The sequence below is a fragment of the Myripristis murdjan genome, chromosome 6 (assembly GCF_902150065.1).
Source record: "Myripristis murdjan chromosome 6, fMyrMur1.1, whole genome shotgun sequence".
NCBI classification, from domain to species: domain Eukaryota; kingdom Metazoa; phylum Chordata; class Actinopteri; order Holocentriformes; family Holocentridae; genus Myripristis; species Myripristis murdjan.
This window is the reverse complement of record NC_043985.1, coordinates 17816362-17844231: the sequence shown is the minus strand read 5'-3', so window position 1 is coordinate 17844231 and position 27870 is coordinate 17816362. Positions and strand designations below refer to the sequence as shown.

At 41.9% G+C, this 27870-nt stretch overlaps 2 protein-coding genes across 2 annotated transcripts; both read right to left on the bottom strand.

The window, feature by feature from the left end:
- Window positions 1–2971: 2971 nt before the first annotated feature.
- On the bottom strand, window positions 2972–18426 carry slc25a22a (solute carrier family 25 member 22a). Its single transcript, XM_030053310.1, has 11 exons — window positions 17364–18426; window positions 10457–10664; window positions 10205–10330; window positions 9951–10006; window positions 9502–9592; window positions 8717–8771; window positions 7927–7987; window positions 7508–7652; window positions 7249–7403; window positions 7085–7160; window positions 2972–6965 (listed from the first exon to the last, which is right to left on the bottom strand). Exons 2-11 carry the CDS (start codon window positions 10474–10476, stop codon window positions 6812–6814), a joined length of 939 nt encoding a protein of 312 aa, XP_029909170.1. The 5' UTR covers window positions 10477–10664; window positions 17364–18426; the 3' UTR covers window positions 2972–6811.
- A 1571-nt stretch (window positions 18427–19997) lies between these two features.
- On the bottom strand, window positions 19998–26098 carry pidd1 (p53-induced death domain protein 1). Its single transcript, XM_030053309.1, has 14 exons — window positions 24944–26098; window positions 24260–24673; window positions 23915–24067; window positions 23742–23793; window positions 23410–23611; window positions 23105–23254; window positions 22765–22938; window positions 22516–22663; window positions 22037–22172; window positions 21785–21935; window positions 21075–21198; window positions 20837–20926; window positions 20340–20447; window positions 19998–20139 (listed from the first exon to the last, which is right to left on the bottom strand). Exons 1-13 carry the CDS (start codon window positions 25668–25670, stop codon window positions 20434–20436), a joined length of 2535 nt encoding a protein of 844 aa, XP_029909169.1. The 5' UTR covers window positions 25671–26098; the 3' UTR covers window positions 19998–20139; window positions 20340–20433.
- Window positions 26099–27870: the final 1772 nt, after the last annotated feature.

Sequence of the window (27870 nt, the reverse complement as noted above, 5' to 3'; positions counted from 1 at the left end):
CTCTCTCTCTCTCTCTCTCTCTCTCTCTCTCTCCATAATAACCAGGCGTGCACGCTGCTCAGAGGACAAAACGCTATAAATGGGGGGTGGAGGGGGGGTCAGACTTTTGCAGCAGTTTACTCTTTACCGCCTGTTTGCTCTCCTTTCATCGTGAATCAGTTTGCATAATTATTGACCAATCAATCTGTCCACTTATAATGAGCTGCTTAAAATGCATGCATACTTTATTGATCTATTAAAGACGACACCCCCCCCCCCACACACCCACCCACCCACCCACACACACACACACACACACACACACACACACACACACACACACACACACACACACACACACACATAACGAACACACATGCACACACATAGTCACCACCCCGAGTGAGTTGAAGGAGAGTCTCTTGAACCAGTTGGTCACTTCATTGGCTATAGCATCAACAAAATATGCATGATACATTTTAATTGATCACTTTGTAAAATCCCTACAAATAGCTTATGAAGCTTCTGTTCCTGAACACAGGGGAATGCAGGGAGGGAGACATGAGCCAGGTGGCCCTCTCACCTTAACCATGTGCCACTTCCTCCCTGCGTTTTCCTATCCTCTCTAAATGCAAATGATGGTTAGATGGCGAGGTATTCAAGACAGTGAGACCTCCTAATCCCTGGTGTGTGGCTAATAATGTGCACCATAAGCCCACATATAGGACTGTGGGACTACCTGGTTGCTTCTTCTTCTGCCAGTTGTTTATGCAGGGCGAAGTGACCGCAGGTTGATGTGACTGCAATGCGAATTAGACTTACTCCTCAATTAGATGCAAAAATTACATTTAGATAATTTTACCATTCAGTATTCAGTCAGTCTTACATCAAACACAGGCAGCCTTATGAGTTGAGAAGGAGCTATTTGCCTATGACCTTGACTCAGTCCTAGAGAAAGCCAATCAAAAGGCAATTTAATACCATTTTTACAATTATTTTTCTTCTTGCCCCGGGGGCAATTCTCCAATTTCTGCTTGAACTTCTTGTTACATGAAGCATATAGACTGAGACATGGGACATTATAACATAAATGGAATAAGGCTTGAGGGGTTCTATGATAATAAAACAACAGAACAAAGTCACCGTATTGCCATTTAGTACAAAAATAGGGGCTGTGACTTAATGTCTGACATCCACATGGGAATTATTATTGGGCATGCTCATCCTCCAATAACCTCTGACCTGAGATCTATGCCATGCACTCATCAATTAGCTTTTCTGTTTTAAGCAGCTTTCAATGCGTCTCAGTATACCTGGGTAGTAACAAACATGGAGGCTCCCCCTACAAGCCTGCAAAAATATGAAGCTAATATTTAATTCAATCATTTGCCTGTCTGATCGCAGATTACAATTCAATAAGATGTGAGCAGAGCTGTACTGTAGATGCAAATGCTGGGAGCGTTTGCAATATCGCACTCAAACTAACAGTTTGCCTGCATTTTGTCAATATAACTGGGAAGGTCATTTGCTCAAAGCATCCTGCAGTGATTTCCATTTGATTATATTTGGGTTTGCACTGCGCTTCATGCTATTTGTTCATCTTTGAGAATCCTTTGCCATTTGTTATCGGAATTCTCTGCAGACTAATTTGGCCAGAGTCTATTCCCAGATTTCTCCTCCTGTACTCCCTGCATCATTGTGCCTGTCACAGATGTATCTGTCTCCACTATCTATAAATACCCCCTTCTCTCCCCTTCAAAAACCTGATTCCCATTGATTTAGTGACCTATATACACATCACCACCCTCCCCTCCGTCTCTCCGTCTCTCTGCTCCTTCTATCGATGGTCCCTTACTGTCGCCACCTCTTGATTTCCATTCCTGCCATCATTTCCTCTGTTTCAGCTCCACTTAGCCAGACTACCTTGCCTCCACCCTTCTCCTTCACTTGCTAGAAAGCATGAAAGGCTAATAATAGTTCAGGGTTGGAAGCTTAAGTCATGACACATGAAAGGGATTTGAATGAGCATTAGAACACTAGCTGGTGCTCATTTCTATATTTCAAAGTCTTGTCATTGTGGTAAACTGAGCCCGTGGCTAATCTCCAGTGTGTATAAACAGTAGAGTAGATAGTCTGATGAAAGGAGTCCCTCAAAGAGCCTGAAAATTCAATATGAAATCTGACTCTGACTGAAATAAGAGCAGCCAAAGAAGCAGACAGATCGAACAACAGAAGTTTGTGTACATGTGTGTGTGTGTGTTTGTTTGTGTGTGCACAAGGTTATACGAGGCGGGTATGATGTCATTTTCTTTTTAACAATTCAAGCTGTTGGTTGGCAAAAAAGCAACCTAGAAACTAATGCTGTAAACAGTAACGTTGAATACATATTGTAGCAAACAGCAGCTGATTAATAATGAATATATCCTTGTCAGAGCAGCAGTGCTACTAACACATGCAGAGTGATGCATGGTTTGTTGGCCCTGGACATTACTGTGAATTCACAGTAGGCTTCACGCTTTTCAATACTTTCATCATGCAAGTTGTTATAAGACATATTGATCAAGTAGAACCAAAAGGAAGGCAAGAACAGCATGACTACATATAAACAGTGTCTCGACCGCACGTGCTAGCCAATAGCATGACTGAGAACAAGGTATCTAGACAGAGAGTGAGAGCTTGTGCGTGATTTAGTGCCATACCACCAGGGCTCAGCACGCACCTGTTGTGTAAAACCACTGACCCTCTTCCCACTCACACAGTGGAAGATTTACAGCTGTCTTGCAGCCCTGCAGCGACACCTGGTGGCTGGTGAAAGCATCAAATGATCAGATGGCAACTCATGCAAGAGCCCCAATAATCCTCCTTCTTTTTTAAAAAATGCTTTTTTTCCTTCTTTTTTTTCTTTCACCACACAGAACATTATTGAGCCTTAACAGCAGATACAAAGACAGTAAAAGCATAACCTGTGGCACAGAAAACTACTTCAGGCAAGTCAAGGACAGTCATTTTATTGAACAGCAAACTGTGACAAGGAACACAATATTATATGTGTTTTTTTTTTTCATTGCATTGTAAACAATGACTACAACTGTGTCATTTACCACACATATTCATAAACACCCTCTATGTCATAGAGAGATACCTTGTAGGTGGACTGTGAGGTGGGGGCCCAAGTTTTAAAGTGCTGTAATGCACAATTCCTCTTGGAGGAAGAGAACAGAGGCGTTGTAAAGATATCAGCTCTCCAAAAGCCTCCAAGGCCCCCAGAGAGAGTTGCATTTCTCATACATTGCGTGATGTTGTGACTGACAGGCTGTGTTGATTTTTTTTTTCTTCTAGTGTGTATGTGTGTGGCTTCTGCTTATTGCATATCAGTAAGCTGGTTCATGAATTATTCAGTGGATGTGTTACAGACATATTTTTTTTTAACTATAATCTAATAAACTCCTCTTCACTATAATTATATCTCATAATATCTAAGTTACATTCTTATATCTGACTTCTTTAGAATATGTAGGCAATATACATGAATAACTGCAGATGGGTAAAGTAGTGGACACCATTAAATGGGTCTCTTATAATGATCTTACATTTCTCAGCCCTGTGGAACACGTTTCACAAAGGAACATCAAAATTATTACCAGCCTAAAAGATTTATTTCAGTGGACATCTCCACTGAAATAAATTTCTGACTTAAACTTCACTTTCATCCACATCTGCAAAAGCAGCACATAGTTTTCATTGTCATTATGTATATCCAAGGACTTTATCTGACTATAATCAATAAAGTGGATAGTGTGGTCTCTTGTGCCTAATAATCCTTTGTGCTTTCTTTGATTGTATACACTCTAAGATATATATTTGGTGTTTTAAACCTCTTCAATACCCCAGTTATAAGTGTTGGAGTAGGGTTGGTGGCAGAAGAGTGACACACAGAAGGAAGGGGGGGTGGTGTGGGACTGACAATGAAAGAGAAAAATACCACAGTGTCACACTACAACTACATATCAACTACTGCACTACACAGTCACACACACGCACACACACACACACCCATACACACACACATACCTACACAACTGAATGCACAAGGTCAGTGAGAATTCACAGCTGAGTAAAACAAAACGACTTGCACAACATTTTCAAGATTGAACTGAAAAACAGCAATTACAACATCCCAAAAAAGAATCAGAAAAGAAAGGTTAAAAGAAAAGTTCAAAAATCATACCAATAATTTCAACAACAAAAAAATAGGTAGTATGATCACCATAATAGCATTCACGAGATGAGCTGGCAACTGGAATGTTGAGGGGAAAAGAAATAGCGACACCAACGGTAATTAGTAAGGATGAAATCACATAAGTAGGCAGGTCTTTGCCATGTTTCCTGTGGTTCGGCTGTCATCATGGCTGGAGGTGCCAGCTGATGTCTAGCAGTTCTGCTCTCCCTTCCCGAGGCTCTGATTAAGCTAGACCTATGGCTTTGAGTTAAGACACTGATAACGCTGAGATTCACTAGCATGCGATTCAGTCGATACAGCCTTGGTCATTAGTGCTGCCGCTGTCATGCTGCAGCTCATTTGTGAAAAGAGCACCAATTAAAAACCATTACAATTCCAGTCTGTTTCCAACAGGTTCATGCTAGCATTGCCAATGGTGCATTTCATTTCATTTACAGAATGGTCTAAATTGTGTCATTTTCAAAGTATCAGTGAAAAGAAGATCATCAACTTTGTCTAGATGAATTGAAGGCTATTATAATGCTCCATTTTGGTCCTAGTTGATAAAGCAGGAGACAGCACAATAAACGATCCCACAGACTCAACCAATAAGCCTGAGAGCCATGGCACCTCCAAACAACCATCCAGGAGGTTCCACATGACTGTTCCTCTTTGCATACAGTAAAAAAAAACTAAAACCTCACCATTCTTCTGAGTTAGCGTTCAAAAGATATCTTTGTTGCATTAAAATAACTCATTCCTTCATTTGATATGTCCACTTCATCATAACATAAAATCACAACAATATGGATCAAGAGGGGAGCTGGAGAGGTAGGTGTGCAAATAAGCCATCATGTAGAAAACAAATGATAAAACCTAAGACATAAAGTTCATATCTTCTGCATATGTACAATATAGTAAGGTGGACACTTTGACACAGAAAAACAACACATACAAATATATAGTGCTATACTGGCTATAGAAATGAATATTGATAAATAGATCTCACTCCCACAAATGATAATACACTGGATAGTTGCTTTGCACATCTACAGTGCAACAGTACAATTGAAGAGCTGCTTGAACAGTGGGAGCAAGGAAGGAATGTGATTGGATATTACACATATAAAGTCACCTTGATCTCCGGCAAGATAAACCAATGGCAGGGCCGTGGTGATGCAATGCATACAAAAAATACACCATGAATGCTTTCCCAAGCAGCTTAAAGCAAATAAGACCTCTAAAACAAACAAGCCGAAATGTTTGGTAAAATCATAGCATGTCGTAATAATTTAGCATGACGCAGAAATCACATTGGATAAAGAAATGTTAGTGATTCGTTCTTTGGGTACTGCCACTGAATACATGCTGGGCCAAGTTTCATGTATTTTAATTCATTTGAGTATGAACTCATCTGTAAAAAATGTCTAAAACTATGGGGTATGAACTAATGTGGCTAAGGTCTTTCTGACTCCACAATGAGTAACAGTACTCATATTGCCTCAGCAGGTTATTTCTGGTCATTTGTCAGCATCACTATTGCATACCTACTTTTCATAATCTTGAATTCTATTAAAATGATTATCAGGCCATTAAGTGTTTAGTTTATTCACTTGCCTAATTTGCTGGGCTCTCAAAATTCTTATATCATATGTGTTCCAATGTGTGCAAGTAGTTTGGTAGTTTGGTAGCACACATTGCTTCAGTGGAGCAGATTCTATCTAGATTTTGGTGTGTGACTATGGAACAGAGCTATCCTTCAGGGAGGCAACACAGTCAAGCTATTGTAGTACCTCTGGATATCAGATGGAACCTAATCTACCTAAACAGCCAAGGCAATCAAAGTCAGCCCAGTGCTAGGCTGAATGGCTGGGTTCATTACAACCACTTACAGGCAGGGATGTGGCTTCTCAGGAAAGATCATACGGGGCGTGTTGCTATCACATCAGCACATCCCCTAAGTCTTTGTCTGAAGAAGAGGCAAATATTTTGCTCTAATTCATAGTGTACTATCTTTAAAGACTTAAGGTCTGGGGCGATTCTTTAAGAAGCATGCTTGGTGAAATAGTCTGACAGATATCTTGTTCTCTGTGGAACTTAAATTTCTTTGTAAGTTAAACTTGTGCGTGTAATTTGTGGTAGTTTTGTTGTTTACAAATCTTCAAAAGATCACTACTGTCTTCATTGTCATTCGGGAGCTAATGCTGATTGGGGGAAAAAATAGGTACTCTAGAGCTAGAAGGACTGCAGCAACCTAGGGCAGTACATCTACTTCGTAATTCAACAATCATATCCAAAAACAGAATAACATGTCATGTTTATAAGCAATATCCTTTGAAATTTGAAACGGTATGTGTGGCTTTAATTCCAGAGAGCTAGCTGTGCCTGCCAACTGGAATTTTGTGTGCCACCGTAGGCAGCTTGGCAAACAAAGACTCCCTCCTTATAAACTATGCTAAAATCTCAACATTCAACATAACAAAGTAAAATAAAATGTTGTGGTTGGTCATGCTTTGACCTAAATACGGGCAAAACCTTCTTTCAGAATGAGATGAGTCCTGAAGCAGGTGGTGCAATGCATTATGGGAGGGAAAGGCAGAAAGGAGGGGCTTCTCAGTTGTCCTTTTTGGGCAAGAAGCTGAGGAGGAATTCACCCACGCCCAGGAAATAGACCACCTGGGCAATGCCAAAGAGAGGCGCTATGACCAAGGCTCGACAGTAGGCTCCTTTCAGGAAGGCTGATGGACCCTCGTTACGCATGATTTTGCTAAAGGGCAAATAAGAACTTATTATATAAACTGAAAAATACAACTAACACCAGTGATGTGTTACTGCTTGAGACAGAGCATCACATATGCATCAGCTGTAAGGATATACTGAAGTTACCTGATACAGTCGGTCACTCCGCTGTACGTGTCTTCTGTACTCCCTCGATTTAGGGACTGCAGCCTAGTCTTTATGACTGCAATATACAGGGCTCACGTTACCACATAACATCTACTTTCACTATCCACAGTGCTGCAGACAATATTCATTGCTCAACTGCTCACCATCAACGGGGTTGACTGCAACAGCCGCTGTGCTCCCAGCAGCACAGCCTGATATAAATGACACATAAAAGGGAGCAGGTCCATCCGCTCCCCTTTTACCCAGGTGGTTCAGGTTGGCAAAAAGGGGAAAGTAGATGATAGAGAAAGGAACATCCCTACAATAGGAAGAAAAGAGGTAAGAAAGCTGACCATAATACGTCTTCAACAGCACAATGCACTGATACATAATACTACCACTTGGCTGCCAGATTGGGTTCACCTGAGCAACGTGGCGCCCAGGCCTTTATACAGCCCAGCGATGCCCTTCTCCCTCAGCAGCTGGCGGGTTAACTGCATGGCTGTTGGGGACTTGGTCTCCACGGTGCCCGCTGCCACTGTCTCTGGCATCAACTTCCTCTGAGCCGCTGAGGAGCACAAGCAGCACAACATCAGTACATCCTCAGTGCAGAGAATGAGACAGTTCATCTTCAGATATTGGCAAGGAAAGGATTACAAAAGGCAAAGAAGAAAATGTAACTATGTGCAGATATTTTGGATTTAGAAAAGTAAGAATAGGCAAAATACATAATAAAGCTGTTGTAATCTAGAATTTGACCACATGAGGCCAGCATTTCTCCAATTTATGGCAATGCTTCTTCATTCTTTGCTGAGCTGCCATCTGTGTTGATTTGCTCTTACCAATTCGTCCAGCATCTTGGAGCTGGATTTTCAACATCTCCATAGGAGTTGTGACAATGACCTGCAACAATAAATGATTAAGGTGTTAATTAAAATGTAAAATTTATCACTCTAGCAACGCACTGATACTTTGACCCAAGCAGCTGGTCTCACCTCAGTGTGAATGCAAGTCGGCTGAAAGTCTGACTTGCAGATTTATTAATATAGCCACAAAGATATGAGTGTACCAGTCACAAAACCTGGCCAGTTTGTATCTGCTAGTGTCCATTTGCTAAATGTCAACTCTTGTTTTCCTCCGTAATCCATGCAGTAGTAACTAGTTAACTGGATTAAGGGTGAGATGGCCGTGTTCTAAGTAACAATCTTAATCCAAGGACTGCTACTCTTAATCTAATCATGTTCCCTGTAGATGCCTTTGCCCTCATTGACAACAGGCATTCCCCTGTGACTCACTCAGGTCTTATCTGATCACTCACGTCCAGCTATCTAACGGGGCAACAACTAAGTGATTGGAAATAATCACAGAAGTCAAACCATAATACAAAAATCAAATGCAGCTGTTACATGCCACATTCAGATCACAAATAATAATAACTTCAAAAAGAAAATGTGAGCATATTTCCCTATCTGCTGACTTTCATGGTGGTGGGGGTTATTCTGGCTGCGGGCAGACAGAGACAAATGAGGCAATGGCTGAGGCCCAGCAGTCTGTGTGTGAGTTGATGGTGAGGGCAGCAGGTCCAGATGGAGAACAGGAGGATGCAATTAAAGCAGCACCTCACTCACTCACCTGGCATGTACCTGCCCCACACCCAGCCAGCATCTCTTTGAACAGTGTGAGCTTTCTGAGGATAAAGAAAAAAAAAAAGAAAGAGAGATTGACAAAGAGTGAGAGCAGATTAAAGCATTCATTTAACAGATAGTGGGTGAAATAGGAAATTTTATTTCCACAACCTCCTAAAAGTGAGATGTCACTGCCTGTCCTGGCGATGTTAATCTTTGTCTCCCATTTCGACACATGCCAGGCACTGGGGCAGATTAATAATTCACAAGCCGAGCGCCTGAGCCAAACAAGTCAATCATTCATCAACTCGTATGTTTGTCACCATGGAGATGGAGATATAAGCCCCAGAAACCTTCAGGGTTATCCATGCAGACAGAGCACAAGGGGGACAATGGGTGTCTGCCTTCAGCAACACCAGATGTTGACTACTGATAGTTGACACGTGATACCTTTGTACACTACTTTTAACTTGGGAACATTGATTTTAAATAGGACTGCTATAACAATAAGATGTGCTGCTGGTGTATTTTTACACCAAACAAAAATAAGTAACAAACACCGATGAACTCTTGATGCCTGGGAGGAGATGACAGCATGGTGGATTAACTTAAGCCTCGGTGTGAATATAGACAGCTAATGAGTCAGGTTGCATGTTAGTAAACACACTAGTCAATCACAGTGTTGAATGAAGGGAGTGTGTGTATGTGTGTGCGCGCGCGCGCGCGCGTGTGTGTGTGTGTGTGTGTGTGTGTGTGTGTGTCAATCAGCCTCTCAATGCTTCTATTCCTCACCCATCTTTAGAGAGGTGATGCCTGAAGAAGTCATTTGCAGCCAATTTAATGGCTTTCTCTGGAGTAACTAGAGTTAAGTTCACCGCAGCTCCTAGGAGGATGGGAGGGAGAGAGACCAGAAACATAGGGGCAGAAAGAGAGAGAGAGGAGGGGGTAAAGAGGAGAGAAAAATCAAGCAGTGCACAGTGGCAGGACTTTCCAGCTAATTGCCTATAGCAGTCACAAGCCTGTGGCTGAAAGGAAAGAGCCCTCAGCTACCAGACAGATTTAACACCCTCAGCGTGTCAGCAGTCATTCACAGCTCTCAGTGAGCTCACCATCAAATAACTGCTTTTTGCATGCACTAGATATTGTATGATAGGCAATGTGATGTGTTCTGAGGCACAGGTGCGTGTGCTGCACAGACAAATTTCATGCACAAGAATCACCTGTCAAAATTCAAAACCTACCTCTGTACATCCCAAAATATCCCTCTGAACGGATGGTCTTGATAAGGCAATCAGACCTGAAGCACAAACACGAGCATCATCATGTCATGGTGTTATGCAACTGTGGCATATCCCTCAAAATATTCCGCAAGTCAAGGCAAATCTGATGACAAGTCAGGTGATTCAAAAGAATGACACTACAGCTAGGTAACAATGTCAGACTGAGTTAGAGATGATTTGTTTTTGTCGACAGTAAAAAGGCACCGCTTACGTACATGCTGGTGTAAAGGCGAGATCCATTTTGCTGGTTTTGCAGGCGGGTTTTGGCCAGGTCAATGGGAAACACACAGGTCACTCCGATTAGGCCAGCGATCCCCCCATTGATCAATTTGGCAGGCAAACTGGACGGAGATGACCAAACAGAAAGAGACAGAAATTTGAATCGAAAGAGGTCACCGCAGTGGCACAAGCCCAAAATTGTTGCTCTGACATTTTTTTTCTAACACAGTATACTAGATCCACCATACCTGATCTGCTTGTCAGCCATTTATCTCAGGCCCTGGCAGATGGTTGAGTGTCAATCTGTCTATTAGCTGGCCACTCGGTTGCTGTCCTTGTCTTTTGTTGTCTGCTACAGTAGTGTGTCGCTGCCTGAGTGCAGTGGGATCATGCAGGCTTATGTTTCGTCCGTTCAGTTCCTTGTAGTTCTTGCTAGCTCAGGTTTTAGGGGGGTATCTATAAAGACACACAGAGACATACAGACATACAGGGCCAGTTCACATCAAATACTCAAAAGTCACTGTCCACAGAAACAGTGCAGCAAATAAACAATAATAATAATGATAATAAACTGATTTGTATATCACCTTTCATACAAGAATTGCAGCTCAAAGTGCAAAATAAAGGTAGAGTCCATTTCATAAGTTGAGATGAAGCAATGCTGCATCTAACATTGCTCGGACATGGACTTGCTTTGCAAACAGGCTGCTACACCACCATGAATATACTGCATTACACTAAATGGTGGTCTCATTCCAGCATCTCAGTGGATTATCATGAACTTGTTCATTTAGAACTTTTACAACTTTATAGCTCTGTCATTCACTAGACCTACTCCCTTTCTCTTTTATTTAAAAGATACACCAGGTCTAAAATAGGGACAACGGCTCGGCAAATGGGAATCTTTCCAGAGTCCATTTTGGAAGTGAACCACCGTGTAAGCATAATTTGGCCACACTGCTGAAAGCCTGCCCTAAATAGAGCTTCAGTTATCACAGAAGAGGGATTGCACTCTGTTAAACAAATCTATCACCACTGAAACATCTGTGCTTCATGCATGTCCTTGAACATTCAAGACCAAGTAAAATGCGTCATCGTGTTATTGGCAGTCGAGAGCTGTTCTGGTGACGCTCCGCATGCTCTACGCTGTGAATTCTTAGCAAAAAGATGAAAAAACAAAAAAATAAACAAACAAAAAAAAAGTGGATTGTATGCAGCTATGATGCTCCCTATATTTGGTGCAGAATGCCCTCGAAGTGAAGAGATGTTTCCCGTTTCCCCCTTCGTTCTCTCCACCCCCTTCATCCACCAATCACAACCTGCCTCTGAGTGCAACCTGCCTCCTCCTCTCTCCTCCAGCACAGCCCCCTCCCCTCCTTCTCCCCCTCAGTCACGACTCTCAAACACAGCTTTCCATTTCAATTCTTTGCTGATTTGTCTGTTTCTTTGTGAGAAGCACGTGCACACATACTCCTACACACACACACACACACACATACATGCCTAAGACACCTATGACCCCATTATTCCTGATCCCTTTCAGCCAGTTACACAGCATGAATATTTAGCCAGTGGATAACTGTAACTTAGCATGAATGCAGCTGTGGCCCAGTGTGTTTAGTTTGGATGAGGATTTGAGGCCCTTCCTGGTTGAGCAGTACTCCAGTGCTGTGTGTGTGTGTGTGTGTGTGTGTACGTGTGTGTAAGGGGGTCACAGCAGGTCAGTGAGCTGCCTCTCTGGTCTCTGTTGGCTGGGTGTTGTCCTCTCTGCTCCCTGGAGCTTCACACAGCCGACTTCATAACCCGTCTTCGTCGCTTATCTTGTTGTCCTCCATCTTGTCCTACAACTTTCTCTGTATTTTCTCCCCCAACAGGATGACCTTGGGCCTCTGTCTTCTCTTTTTTAGTCTTTGTTAGTCTGCACACTACTTTGTTCTGACGTTTCCTGTCACTTACTTCCTCCAGCACATAAAAATGTGTAGCTAACTCCAAAGTCAGCACTCTCATCTCAATGGTTTCCTCATTATGTTGTAGTGATGTTTGTATAGGGCTTGTGGATAAAATGTATGGGTTGTGAAGAGCACTGCAGTCTCCCTTGAACCAAACATCAATGTGACATCTCTCTCCTTCTCTCATAGCCCCGCGGCTTGACTTGGACACTTCAACCCGTCCACACCGTGCAGCTATATCTGCATCAAGACATTTCTTTGACCCTTGGATATGTCATAGCTGGACTGTCTTGTCATGACAATTGGAGTCTGTGTGGAAACAACTAGCTTCAGTGTGCAAGGGTGCACAGCACAGAGCACATCTCTCAACCACCAAACCACACTGCCAATGAATTCCTTTCTCTCTCAAAGCACAAGAGAAAAAATGGCAAATAAGCAGGAAACTGATGTGTAGTTAGTGTTTTTCATCTTCCCAGACGCTACATAATGACATACCTGCAGATCAGTCAGAGTAGTTTCATATTTTATGTTTAGGCTATGGTGCTTTGGGTTATACTTCTGTCCCATATCTGTTGCTGTTTTGGTATAAGTTAGGTTTCAAGCTGAGGTTTTGGTGCTAACCATGTTTTTTCATTCCTTTTAAAACATTTGGATAGCACTTATTTTTGTTTTAGATATTACCAAGAGTAAATTACAATGTTGATTTTAGTTTCACATTTGCTCTAGCAGTGGTGATAATATTTTTGCTGGTGAGCTACTGCAAATGAATACAGAGGAAACCCTGGATCAGATCTGCTGTATTCATTTTTTAAGACAACAGAGCAAAGGATCTGCATCACCAAAACACTGAGGAACAATGTTAAAATTGGCTAGACAAAATACTAAATATCCAAAACTGATTCAAGCTGAATGAAAAACTTCTTTCTCAACTTGGCATGCCACAAGTTAAGAGAAATGTCATTCTCTCTCTCTCTCTTTCTCTCTCTCTCTCTCTCACACACACACACACACACACACACACACACACACACACAAACACTCACACACACAGAGGTCATATTTTGTGTTCGTACCTCTACAACAGATAAGCACTGATGAGTAAACAATAGATGAGGTAAATGTGCAACTTGCCTTCCATACAGAACCTTGAACCCATGAAAATCTCAGTCCCCAGTACCAGTTACTGAATGTACAGTCAATTGTGAAACCAGATGAGAACCAGTTATAGACAGTATAGGTATCACTGGAATAGATCAGCTTGTCCCTGACCCTTGTTCATCATTGCAACACAGCCTTTAACTGACAAGGATTGGCCCGGGTCAGTACAATCCCTGCTATCAGGCCACCTACAAAAACACTCTGACGAGCAGAATGCAGACGCTTTTTTGAACTGAGGCCTGTAATCCTTCAGCACTACAAAAGTTTAGGTATTTAATTCATCTAAGGATTCTTATTAACTGATCACCATCCTGCCTAAAGAAATTTTTACACCCTCTCAAGCCTAGAGTTTATGGACCAGGGTCAAAGCTTAAATGTCCAGACATGTAACCTTTACTGCAGCCATGTAGTCCTTACAAGGTATTACAGAAGGCATCAAAATTAGCACATACTCCATTTGAAACCATATATTAACACGTATGCAATGCAATATGTTAAAAGAACAGAGTAACAAACACTGGCACTGAGACTGAGATCATTTCTATGATGATTTTAACCATACCTTTTCACTATAGTTTGTCTGTCTCATACGATCTCTTATGAACAATAAATATTAGATATCAGGTCAGCGCCACTACACTATAATTTAATTTCATATTTAGAAAAATAAGATGAATACCGTGTTCTGCATACTTGTTCTCCAGCATTTTTGGAAATGGTTTCAATATCAATATGTGTGATATGCAACTGCAATGTGAATTTAATAATTGTGCTCATCCCTTAAACCATGTAATGACTAAAATTAAAAAAAAAAAAAAAAAAAAAAGTCATATATAATTTCCTGCTTTCTAAACAATCTTAAAACTTTCAACTGACCTTGGACAGTCTGCAGTTCAACCATTATTAATCCTGGTAATGTAGGATTTTGTGGCACTGAAAATTAAATTTGGTGAAACTGTAATGTCACTGAAGGCTCCACAACACTTCCTCCTTGACATGTAACTACATTGTTACTAGATGTGTCACATCTGTGACACCACCAGTGGTCACAGTAAATGCAGAAATATAGCCTAAAATATGTAGTCAGATATAATGTCAGAATATATAGTTAAGGCAAGAATGGACAAGATAAAATTGCTTCACAGGGCTCCAGCGATCCTGACAGATGCATCAATAATTTGAGAGATGCATTAAAAAGATGAGAATTTGCCTTTCCAACAATATCAAAGATATGCATATTGCATGTGCATTAGCATAAGAATAAGATTAAGATGTGGCTAGTTGCTGTCGATTCATCTAGTCTAATCTCTGATGTCTCAATCAGAGATGAAATTGAGAGCATTGTTGATAGCCCTGTATGGAATGAAAGTGGAAAACCAGACTGTCACAGATCATTTATTATGCAAAAAATAATGTAAATTTCATTTTTATGCAAATGAAAAGGCAAGATTTACTATTACTTTAGCCCATCAAACATATTGGTTGCTTCCCTGTATTCTAGTGCCACACACAAGTGAATTTTTGTTGACAAAATGAGGCACTTTAGTGCATGACAGGAGGAAGTGGATGGTAGTGGAAGTGGATGACAGAGCACTGTGGCAGTCAGCAAGTCAGCTCATGTGAGTGCAACTAGTCGAAACACAGAGAAGAAATGAAAATCACATGGTCCTTCCTCATAATCTGAGAGCAGGCTGTTGTTCTGTGTCCATCTGTCTAGCCTCAACTTGTGATGCACTGTGAGGTTTATAAACCATGCAAAACAGATAGGAATTGCATTGAAGATTGTTTAACACAAGCATACTGTTACAATGCATTACTGGTTTAAAACTGTTTCTCTTGACTGGGAAAAGCAGGTCTCAGACTAAATGTATATTTCAATAAATCTACTTCCTGAAGCTATCAACCATGACTTTTCTACTTCACTATCTGTTCAAACATTACTGAGATCTAATATTAAATTAAGTACATCTAATCTGCTATAGATTGGCACCTTTCATATCATATAATGCATAAAACTCAATGCCTTGACAGTGGCATACCTTATGTTCTACTTATAGGACTCAGTAAAGAAAACAGCTGCTGTGATACTTTTATTACGCTTTTTTCAATGGTTTATAAGTCAGAGACTATTTATAGGCATCTAGTGCAGTGCGGATACAAGGGATGAAATTTTGTGGTGTCACAGATAAATCTGATTACTATTCCCTCTTCCTTCTAGCATTGGGATTACTAACCTAATACCTACTTATGGAAGCTCATTCTCCATTACAACCAGTGGACTGAGAGATATGATCTGGACATGGTGGTGCATTTCCATTACAGGTCCTCTGAGTTAATGTTACAGCCATTAAGCTTGCACAATTATGAATTCTTTTAGTCGGTGTGAGTGAAAGCACCACAAAATTCAAACCTCTGTGCAAAGGAGAGGGTGATAGCAGTGAATACTGTCAGTGTTCAAGCCACGTACAGCATATCTCGGGTGGCCAAATTTCTCATTTCACAAGGGGCCTCTCTTGTTTCTCCCCTTGTCTGCCTCACTCTCAGCTTCTGAAAGGGGTAATGGACTTTTGTCTACATAAAATAAAGCACAGGTAGCACTGAGTCATTTGGATGGAGCATGCCAGGTATGGGTATGGAGAGGCCTTGAATGTCTGGATGATCATCCAGTATCATAAGATCAACCCACAGGCACTGCTAGATGTAATTTCCATTCTGTGCACACACACAGCTGACATTTAGTAACCTGCACCTCGCCACTGGGAATTTAACACCGTTTTAGGAATACGTGGCATAATAAGGCAGTACATATGTAGGCAATGTGAATATTAAACACAACAGCATGACATAAGTATAAGGTTGCCGTTTTATTTCCATTACAAACCATTGGAATGTCACCCTACACCCAAGGACAGCTCAGCTCATCAATTATTTCCAAGTTGCAGGAATACCTTACTACACTGCTTGGTTTATCACATCCTTACTAACATAGCAGCCATTGTGGGAAAGAGTGTTTAATGTGAATGTGTATCCACCTGACACCTCCTTCAGCCGTCCAACTCACCTTTATGTGTGAGTTTGAGGCCTTGCGTGTGGTAGTCAATGCAATGGCACACAGTCGGTGATTTTAACAACGCACTCCAATGCACCAGAAACGTCAAGAAAAGGCGTTAGCATCTTCTGGCAGCACTGTTTTGAAATACGCGGTTTTATATCACACTGGAGCGACTTACTATAGTACGAATTTGTGTCACAGAGATTTATGACATCCTAATAAAGGTGGGTGGCAGTCTCTGTGCCGGTGAAAAGGTGGGTAACATCACGGTTTAGGTGCGGTTGCTCTCCACTCCATCCCTGCCGGTACTACGACGTTCACTCACTACTGAACGGAAGCCGGTGGAGGGCGACTGTTACGCCCACACTCCCCCCATCTAGCTCCGGGAGAGAAGGAAACCGGTCCAGATAATCCGTGATAACATCCAGCACCTAGCAAGCTAACATTTCCACTTTCAAATTGCAATTAAAAGATTTTGAAATGGCACGTTTCTCTCTGGTAAGATGTAGTAAACCTATGCACAACGGCCTGTGGTTACTGTCACTGTAGGGAAAAACGTTGCTAGCGGTTTATTGGAAAGGTAACGTACAACACCGACTTACACAGTCGTGACGCGCAAACAGGACATAATCAATTCATTACAACCGTCAGCAATCTCACAATGCACGTATAAATATATGCATTTATTTATAATTCCTGTGGTATCATTGCTGGACATCAAGTCTTGCCACATAACGGGAAATGATCCGCTCTTCCCGTCGAGGTAGCAACCTCCTATCCTATCAGACTCAATTACTACCTTCTCATGTCTCACCATGTCCTCTTTTTAATCACGAAATCTAGGCTGATATCTCACGTCCACTTTGTTCCCACGCATTATTTCCTTGAGCCGTTAGAAAAAAAATAATGTCAAGAAATCACAGGCACCCGTTATTTCATTTATATGCCATGCCAGAATCTCAACAAAGCTATTCTGCATCAGATAAATAAACATACCTTATGGATCCGTGCCCGTTATCCGATACGGAGAGGCTATTATTTGAAATCAAAGCTTCTGCACTCTGTGTTTTGGCTGACAGACCGACAAATAGCTACCCTACCGGTGTTACTAGCATTTGAGTCCCTTGAAGGAAGGTACACAGGGTGGGAGGGAGGGGGAGTATCCTGGTGATGGAGTAGGACTCATAAAAAAAGGAAAAATGTCCTCTAGTGGTATGTGGTAGAAAATGCACGCACATTTTTCATTTACAGGGACTGTAAAGGTGTCGGGGTGGGGGGATGGGGATGGGCATGGGGTCTACGTCATCATGACGATTTCTGTCAACCCGATGACCTTGAGCACCAAAATAGAAAAATGGGAGATTATATGTTGGGGGATGCTTGCACGAATAAAAGGATTTACAACCAATGGATGACTACAGACTTCTCAGCAGTCTAAAATTGGCACAAATTTCTTTGTATAAACACACAAATAAAGTAGTATATTTATTCATTTGCACATTAAATAAAACTACTTTTTCACAGTATCTCAGTGAAATAGTGCTGCAGCTAAATTGGCTAAAAGAATGAAGGCACAAGACAGAATGAAATTAAGACAGTCAACGAACCATAAAGATGGCCTCCTTGTGCAATGGCATTTTTTTGCCTCTTATCCTCTGGTTTGAATTGCCAAGAGTGAAATGTCAATATATGAATGCATTAAATATGTCTAAATATATCTTGTTGTTGTCATCTTTGTGCACTTGGTCCTATTCAGCTGTGCAGCGAGGCACGTGAGAGGTGCCATGAGCTGGCACACCTGAACTGGTGGTGAGGTGCTGGCTTCCTGTGCAGGCATCAGAAGGACAAGAGGGAAGCGGCACACTCATAACTCCAATGCAATAGTCTTTATTGGGTTTGAGAGGAGCTATGTGCGGCGGCTCCCTGCTTGTAGCTGCCTACCATGATTGTGACAAGAGATGTTTTTCTAGTTCCGGACATGGTTCTGTTTGGACAGCCCGATGAGGTGATGCTGGCACATTAGGTTACTCAAGTGCAATGCAGCCATCTGCACCCAGCATGGGCTTGTCTACTGCTGAGACTCTGTGTGCATGGAGGAGGTCTCTGCTTCCAGGCCCACTCTCCTCAGCGACTCTCTGTACTTGCTCCTGCCTAGACTCACTATATCTTCAATCTCATCTGCCAGGTCTTTCCTGCCACTCTCCACCATGGCCTTCACCAGCCTCGACACTGTCCCTGGCCCCGCACCCTTCTGCCCTCGGGCCCAGTGGAACAGCATGTCCAGCACCATAGCTCCTAGGTTGTCCCTAGTGGAGAGAGAGGTGGCACATATACATGACATTTTACGCTTGACATACAATTTTCGAGACATTAGGGCTGAACAATTACTTGAAATATTACTGAAACTGCAATACAAGATTCTGATTCTAATCCAGTCTAGTGCAATATCCATAGTAAAGCTAAAAAGGCTGACAAAATACCATTATAAATGAAGTATTGCGGTGCTGAAGACATGCTGGTGCTACAGAGATATCATTTTAATCGTTTCTTCACTGACAATGAAAATTTGATGCAACTAAAATCAAATACACTAAAATCATGAATGATATCTCAGTCAAAAAAAATCTGTTAAAATAGTTGCAATAAGGTCTTTTTTTTTTTTTTTTTTTACACTATTGTTTCTTCCTTCCAGCCATAATAACCCTTTTTGCACTTGGTATAAGAATCTCAACGCAGCTGACAGACAGATTTATATCACCTCTTTTCTGGGGAAAACGTTTATTGGGCATCTTCCCTCATGTAACCAAATCATTAAAACTAAGGCTGTCTTTGATTACAAGCGCATAGATTCATCATGAAAACCCCTCACAGGAAACTGTCGATTCAATATGCAGAGTATCACATGATCTGGCTCCTCTCTTCTCCATCTACAGGATGCGCTGTGAAAGCCTTTCTGAGTGAAAGGAGTAGGGGGAGGGCCACATGAGCATCAGTCTATGTGTAATCTCCTGCAGTGACCCAGATGGTTCGGTGATGGCTGACAGAGGAGATTAAAACAATCAAAATTCTCTACCAGTTCTCTCCTACTGCAGCCCTCCTTCTGTCACGTAACATCTCACTCTATCTTTGTCCCCCTAGAGGCTTTGGCTGTGCTGATACATGTGTGCACACACACACACTGCATCATACATTCATCTGCAGATGCACAGAACAGAAAGAGCACATTTGCCTCTAAATTTGTCAGGTCACAACGCCACAAGCTTGGATGCTCTATTAGCCCTCTATTTAGCATTTCATTTTATAATCCTAGAGCTCCTCTTTAATATTCATGCTTAGGCAAAATTTAAAGTTCAGCCTGAAAATCAGATATGATGCACTGCCTCATTACCTGAAACTAGTCTGCAGCTTGCCTCACGAGCACATCACTGCACAGAATTCAAATCAGGAAGGCAAACGTGAAGGCATTTAAAAAATGACTTCTGAGTGAGAAAGACCTAAGAATTTCTCATATTTTTGGATTCAATGTGGCAATTTTGACAATAAACAGCCAAGTTTATTGTGTTTATTGTGCCCACCTGTACTTGTATTGGATGCGGTCCAAATCCTGGTAGCTCAAACCAAGATTGATGCCAATGGTGCGCCAGTCCTGTCCTATCTGGAGGGAGATGGACAGCAGGTTGGCTTCTGTCAGATAGCCACTCTCAGGGTCACCCAGGTTCAGAGGAGGGCACTGGAACTCTTCCATGATATAATTATTCTCTGAACCAAGAGCCTTAAAAAGAAAACAGAGTGGTTTCAAAATGATATTACTGATATCACTGATGGATAGTGCAAACGATTTTAGGGTAGAAAAGTACAAAATGTTTATAATATCCATAAAATTTTCAGAAAATCTAACATGTTCTCATTTAGTGAAAAATATCTGTGGCATAATATTAATGGAAAAAACCAAGCACTGCTACTCCCACTAACAGGAAGTCTCAGAGGGAGTGTTGCTAGCCACTGGCTATCGTGTCCTTTCCTCCTTCTTGCCACTTCCTCTGGCAGGTCGCTGGGCACCTCTCCTCTATAGAAAGATATCTGTAATAGAGGCACCAAATATATGCTCATCAATATTTGCAGCATGATTTACAAGCATACATACACCACTAGCTGGCACTGAGGTAGGCAGCCACAGTGAACTGGTGCACTGTTGTTTTTTTTATACGTATAGTCCACAGCTTATCATTTAGCTATATGATAAGCATACAATAATCTGTTTGAACTGTATGTAAGGTCCTTTTGTCCTTCAACCAGGTCTGCCAGTATATAATGTTGAACTGTACATTTTGATTTTGGGTGAATTTGACTCCTGTTTGTCAATATTTTATGCACAAATATTGCCTTGCAGAAAATATAATTCATTTCTGCCACTTGGTTGATGAGTATGAGTGTCTCTCTTACTTGTCCCCTCACTGGCCCCCTCTGACCTTCAGCGGGACAGACGTACACTTCCTTCAGATTCTTCAGGCTGGAGTAGAACACAAAAGACAGTCTTCCTCCCACACAGTCTGGTCTGTCTGGAGAATACAGGATTATATCAATTTTAGACTTCTTATAATCTGGCATTTTGAGGAAGTTATTGCAAAACAGTGCATCATAAGACCTTGGAGGGGAGGAAGAGAACAAATGTTTGTTTAAGATAAAGCCTCAAAGAGGACTTCAGACCTGCGCTGATATCTAAGCCCCTCTCAAAGCCAGCGAAGAACTGCTCCCCTTCCAGCAAGTCACACAGCTCTGAGGGCTGGGGTCCATCATATTGCTCCGACAAAGACTGCACTCTGCTCTCCACCTAGGCAACAACCACCCCCATCACTATTAGCATTTTATACATAAACTTCACACACGTGACAATCATTTGCACTCACAAATCAGTCTGACTCCCAACACTATATGCCAATATTGAGGAAAGATGACTGACACATAGTAGGCTTGGGTGATCTGATCTGCGATATTTGCAGCTATATAATATATTTCCTGCAAGATCAACCCCCAAACGTGTTGAAAGTTTCAAATCAATGCTTGCATCAGCAGGTGAAATTCTTAAACACCCAGAACTAGGACAACTATGTGATTTTTTCAATCTATACATTCAAGTGCTTATTTGATATTAACTTTTATTTATGATGGTTATATGTTCTGTTGCTTATCTTCTATTTCATTAAAAAATGTTTTATTAAATTCTTGGCACTGCAGCTAGTGGTGAATTACCTACATAACAGAAGCACAGAGTAACAGTATCATTATAGCTGTGCAAAGCTGTGATTTTGATTACACATAACATCTGATTAATATACAATTCATGATTAACATGTCCTTGGTGCTTGCAGTTGTAAAAGGCTGTGATGAAAGACAAAAGGCGGGGAAGATTGACAAACCTTGTTAGCAGGTAGACATTGTAGGAGAACTTGTGCAGGATCAACCTTCCTTTGGAGAACCAGGAACTGGACTTTAAACTGTTTCAGCTTTTGATAGACCCTCCTGACCACTCCACTAACATAACGCTCAGTGGTGTACCACAGCCAGTACCTACGACAGAGTACACAATGAAAACTCGCAAGGTAATGCAAATGAAGAAAACAAAAACAAAATCAAACATATATCATCAAAATATTGAGATAGAAACTCACCAGGAGAAATGAGTAATGTAGAAAATGGCATAGGAATGGGTGACATAGAGAGACACTTGTGATGTAATGTCTGTCCAGGTTTGGGAGTTGGAGTCTCCATGTAGCAGATGAAGACAGGACATATCAACTGTGTGGCCTGCAGGAGCAAAAAGCATATAAATAACCTTTGATAATAATAATAACTACTTTTATTTTGTGCAGTGCTTTTCACCCACAAAATGCAACTCAAAACACAGAGCAAAAAAAATACAAACAATGGATTCAATTAAAAAAGTCCTAATTAAAACTGCTAAAATAAATAAGACAAAGTGTACCAGTAAAAACTGCACAGTTCAGATAAACGCATCTTTATAAACAATACACATCATGAATGAACAATAAATAAAAAACACTTTAAAGATAAAAACCATTCATTCATTTACATACATTCTGGAAGAAACATGTATGAAAGTACAGACAGGCAGCATGTTATACTGTACCTGTGACTCCAGATGGCAGAGGGACCTGAACTTTGATAGGCTGCAGGAAATGCAAGCTGGGAGTTTGGGAGAGGCAGACTAGCGGGCTGGCGCTGGACTGAGGGTCCCCACACAGTGCCTGGACCTCTGACACAGACACCTGCAACACCTACACAGAAAAAAAAAACAAAAAAACTTACAGACCACACTGATATACCGTAATGGTAAGCTTGTTTTTTATTTCCACATGATCTAGCTCTTTGTGTTTACCTGTAAAGTTATTGTGCGGGCTTGCAGAGTGCAGTCTGGAGGGAAATGAAGTTTAATGCCAGGGTCAGAGCTGGACACCAGCAGGGCCCCGTCTGCTGTAACAGAGCAGCTGTCCCTTATTGGACGAGACACTGCCATAAACCAAGAGAACTGGCCCACAGAGCAGCAGGCCAGCTAAATGGAGACCGAGAAAACATAAGATGGAGAGGTTCATAATTTTTTATGACAAACATTAACTCCCACCATAACCATTTGGACTACAAAGACACAGCATATTATTACACTGTGAGCTATTGTTTTTATAATAACATGTTTTGACGTGGGAGGTTTCATGCATTACCCTGGCTGGACGTCCTCCAGGGTGGCTGCTATGGCTCTGGCTTCCTCTCTTCAAAACAGTGGGCAGAGTGCTCCATAACTGTCCATCAAACCTCCGCACAACCACCTCCCCCCTTTTTGTCCGATGATATGGCACGCACACCTCCACTGGCTGAAAGGATTTGAAAAATACATGCACCATGTACAAATGTGAGAGAGAAAAATGTATTTTCACTGCAACCTCTTGATTTCAAAGAAGTGAAGGAGCTAATTAGAAACAGCCCTCGTAAACAGGCAAAGTGAGGTCAGTGAAAGCTCTTCTCGTACCTTTAAAAATGTAATTCCATGAGGACAAAGTTCCAGAGGACGACTCAGTAGGACATCATGCTCCTCTAGCCACACCCACTTCCTGTCTGGCCTCTTCTCAACCCACTTCAGTCTTGTGGTTGTCTTCACGCACCCTGGGGGGAACAAGAGCTCAGCCCCCCCTGGGAGAAACACATGACACCCAGCAGACGAAACACAGAAACTGAGGAGCAAAGGGAGCAAGGCACCTTTAATTTTGATCTAGTCAATTGATATTGATATTATTACCTCAGAATTGATATTGTTACCTCAGAAAATCAGAGAAATGTGCCTATGACAGAGGGACAGTTTACCTGTGTTGACTGAATCCAAGGTGCAACTCTGGAATTTTTGTTTCCAGTCGAGCTGAGAAGAAAAGCAGAGCTGCAACTGAGGGAACACATGCTAATAGCTACAGAAAATACCTGGTAACAATACAGATGTTAAGTGACTGACAATTAGAAGGCATGTCTTTTTCCAGGCTCACCAGGTGGAGGAGGGAGAGGGGGAGGCGTTGGCGGTCGTCCCAAAGGATTGTTTCGCACATCCATTTTCAGCAGAGGCAGTTTGTTCAGACACTGTGGGATGAGGCGAAGGTCATTGCTATGGATGGAAAGTTCCCTGAGGGAGACAAGCTCACCTGAGGGGGATATAAAGGACAGTTTTACACTTTTGCTTGCTGGATTAATTAATTTCATTCACTTTAAATAACAGAAACATTCCAGTATGTTACCCTAGTGCTCTTCGAGAAAGTGTCCGACGTCTTATGCATGATCTACACTTTGTATAAAGGGGCAGTGAACTTGCTTTCCACTCACCCTTGCACCCTTACCCATGGTCTCTGGCAGCTGCTTCAGCTTGTTGTGGGACAAATCCAGCTTAACAAGCTCTTCCAAAGCACCAATTTCCTCAGGTAGATTCTGAATGAGGTTGTATGAGACGTCCAGAGTCTGAAGGGCTTTCAGATGGCCCAGACTTGGCGGGAGAGAGACCAGCTGGTTTCCAAGGAGGGAGAGGTAGCTGAGGGAGGACAGGTGGCCAATATCAGGGGGAAGAGCTGAGATGCGGTTGTGACAGAGCAGCAACGAGGTCAGCACAGGTAGGCTGAGCAGGCAGGGTGGCAAACAGTCAAGCTGGTTAAAGGAAAGATCCAGGTGCACCAGGAGAGAAAGGGAGGAAACTGAGCTCGGGAAAGTAGTGAGCAGACCAGGAAGAGGGTCACCTCGCGAGTCATAAAAACAGTGTCCTTCAGTTAAAAAGAACAGTGCAGTAAGATGCACAAAGAAGAAATGTGCAAGCAGATTGGAACAGAGCAAGGGGAGAAAAGAGAATGACATGCAGATTATAATCTATCACTATTACATGGTAATGATTTTCACAAGACCATTAAAAAATAAATGCAATAAAACCATTTGAACTGAGCTAATGAACATGGACAAGCAAGGCACATTTTTATAGCACTTACAATGGCTGAGGTCAAAGTATAAACAATGCTGAACAAGTAAGTGGGGAATACCTCGAATAGCCAGTGAGCGCAGCTGTGTGAGATGGGGTAGGACCTCCAGTGCTCCATCCACCCCTGGTTTGTCCTCAGAGCCCAGTCTCAGGTACTGGAGCTCCCTCAGCTGCCCTGGGATGGACTGCCACAGCACTGGCAGAGCAGCAGCCCCCCCCTGATATACATCCAGAGTCAGCCGAGTATCAGTCAACACAGCAGAGAGCTCCACAGTGGGGGGTAAAGGGGGACTCAGAGCCAAAACTGAGCAAGAAGAAGATGAGGATGAGGATGAATATGGAGCATCATGGGTGGTGGAAGAGGCAGAAGAGAGGCTTGATATGGAAGGAGCCCATGTGTCCATGAGGCTGACGGATGGGGACACAGGAGGTTCAACTGTGCTTGGACTCTCATCTCTCTCCGGCTGGTTTGCTACAGCTTTTGTCTGACCAGCAGACATCACACAACCTGCACTGAACAGTCTTGAGGCGCTGTCACCTATGCCTTTCATAGCTGCCTCAGGTTTAACCTCCTCCTCTGATTTATTTTGATCCTGGTAGGGAGATCCTTCCATGAATTTTAGGGCCATCAAGTCCACGCAAGGGTTTGATGCACTGCTTATGGATGTTGCCCCAAATGAATCAAATGCAGGTGTAGTTTCCACCGCCTCATCTTCCAGCCTCATCCAGTCAGCTGCTTGGTTTTCATCCTCTTCATCTGGAGTCCCCTCCTGGCTGGTTTTCTCCATTGAAGCCACCCTTTAGACTAGTTACCTACCAGCCCAGTGCTGTGCCACAGTTCTCCTCCTGCATAATGCGTGTGTACTCAGGACACAATTAGGTTCGTTCACAGTCATTACAGAAAGGAATGAATGAGATAAAATGACCAAAATATGTTTAGGTTACAAACTGTCTCTTAGCTAGGTTACATTAATGTAGTAAGCTAACAACTTAGTCACTAGTGGCTAACTGCTAACACGCTACACATCCTCGTGTTATAGATTTAACAATACGTGTGGTGACTTCAGTGCCCTTTTAGCTTCCGTCACTAACTTTACTTGTTTTAATAATGGCAGCACAAAAAGGTCTTTGAGTTGACCTGCTCCCCCGAGCCGTCTTTTATCTTGTTGTATGTCTCAAGCCCAGTGTGTGTTGTTTGTGTGTGTGTACTTCCTACATCGAGTGTTTTGAAAGAAAGGTTTGCGTCATCGTTTGCTCGCTCGACTTCTTTTACGGGCTCCACCGGTGGGCGGAGTCTATCAGCCTTTCTCTGGTCAAAAACGTGAAGCCTAGCCTGCCCGGTCTGTTCTGGGACATAAAACGTTCGCCTCTGTCCTGTCGCCGCCAAAGTTTCAATTCAAGGCGGGACCTTGTTGATGTGCAACGTGTGTACTCACTTGTCGGCCCCTGCTCCGCCACTGGGCGGCGCACTATAAACAAGATTTGGCCCATGGTCACTCACTTTCAAGAACAAAATCATTTTGTTTTCTAGCTCACTGTGGACAAAGTATTCATTTTTACATTGTTGACAAAATGCAGACACTGCAAACAGTGAAAGGAGAAAAGCAAATTACCAAAAAAAAAATAATTTGGTACTGGCTTACCCTGTAGGCTAAACAAGGTGAGTCTCGACAGAACTTTTAAATGATTATTTATAGTAATATCTGTATTTAAAGATGGTGTGTCAGTTGTGTTCAGTGAGGCTATTTTGTTTTTCTCTATGTTTTCTATGCTATAGCCTAACTGTTACACTGTAATATCCTATAATAACAGGCTCCTATAAAATTATAAAGTAAAAGGGAAAAAAAATTATGGAGAAAAGGATAGGCATTAGGCTACTTTATTTTAAAACAAGAAGCCTAATAGGTCAATTACCTTGAACATTTGAACTGCAATATACCTGTGGTAAAGGAGAATTGTGCCAGAGGTTCATTACTTCTGCGGCAACCTGAATTCAGAAAACCTTAATTCAGAAAAGAGGGAAAACAAATTCGTTTAAAAAAAAAAAAAAAAAAAAAAAAAAAACTCACATATGCTGTTCCAAAGGCCGACAACAATCAATATTTGTGAACATAAACAACTCTCGCCTTGGAAAACCTCCCAGTGTTCTCTGGTGCCGGTCATGGACTTTTCTCTGTTTTCTGAGTCACTCTCGGCTGGAGCCAGGATGACATCACAGGTTTTGAAGCGGGACAGCATCCCAGATCCTGCAGCAGAATACACTCATACATCTTCAAGTGAGTCCTTGGGCACAGGACAACATTTGAGCTGCTTACTGAATTTCACTGTTTTACATTAAGCCCACTTAGTGTCAAACAGCAGCAGAATGTCTCAATTGAAAACACTGTCACAGAAGTGGCCGCTCACTCCATGATCTCTCTCTCTCTCTCTCTCTTTTTTTTTTTTTTTTTTTTTTGGTTAAACAAAGTTGCAGCTCACGTTTGCTGTTGGGCCATCATCAGGCCACTGTAGCTACCAGTGGCCAGTGGTTTCACAATAGGATATCCTAAGCGCATCATGTCCTAAACAGAAACGGGAACATTGCCAGCTGATGGTGTTGACAGCAGAATATTTCTACGAAGAGCTTTTGAAGAGAATGTACCAGAACAACACGTTGAATTGCCATGTTTCTGTTGCTGCATGTGCTTGACTCCTACGAGATCTGTCATTTTAGAAACTTTTTTTTTTTTTTTTTTTTTACGAGATATCATATTTTACTGTTTTGTAACAACTATTTGGTCAACGTGCCAACTTTGTACATCCTTTATTGACTAAACTATTATGACACATAGGCCTATCTATTTTTGTTAACTGAACAAAGTTCCTCTTAGATAATAATAAGATTGAGTTAGGACCTTTAGGCAATAGCCCACACTGAAATTTGGCTTGTCAGTGCAGGAGATGGGTAGTAAAGAAAAAGTAAAAATAAAAAACAAACAAAAAAAAAAA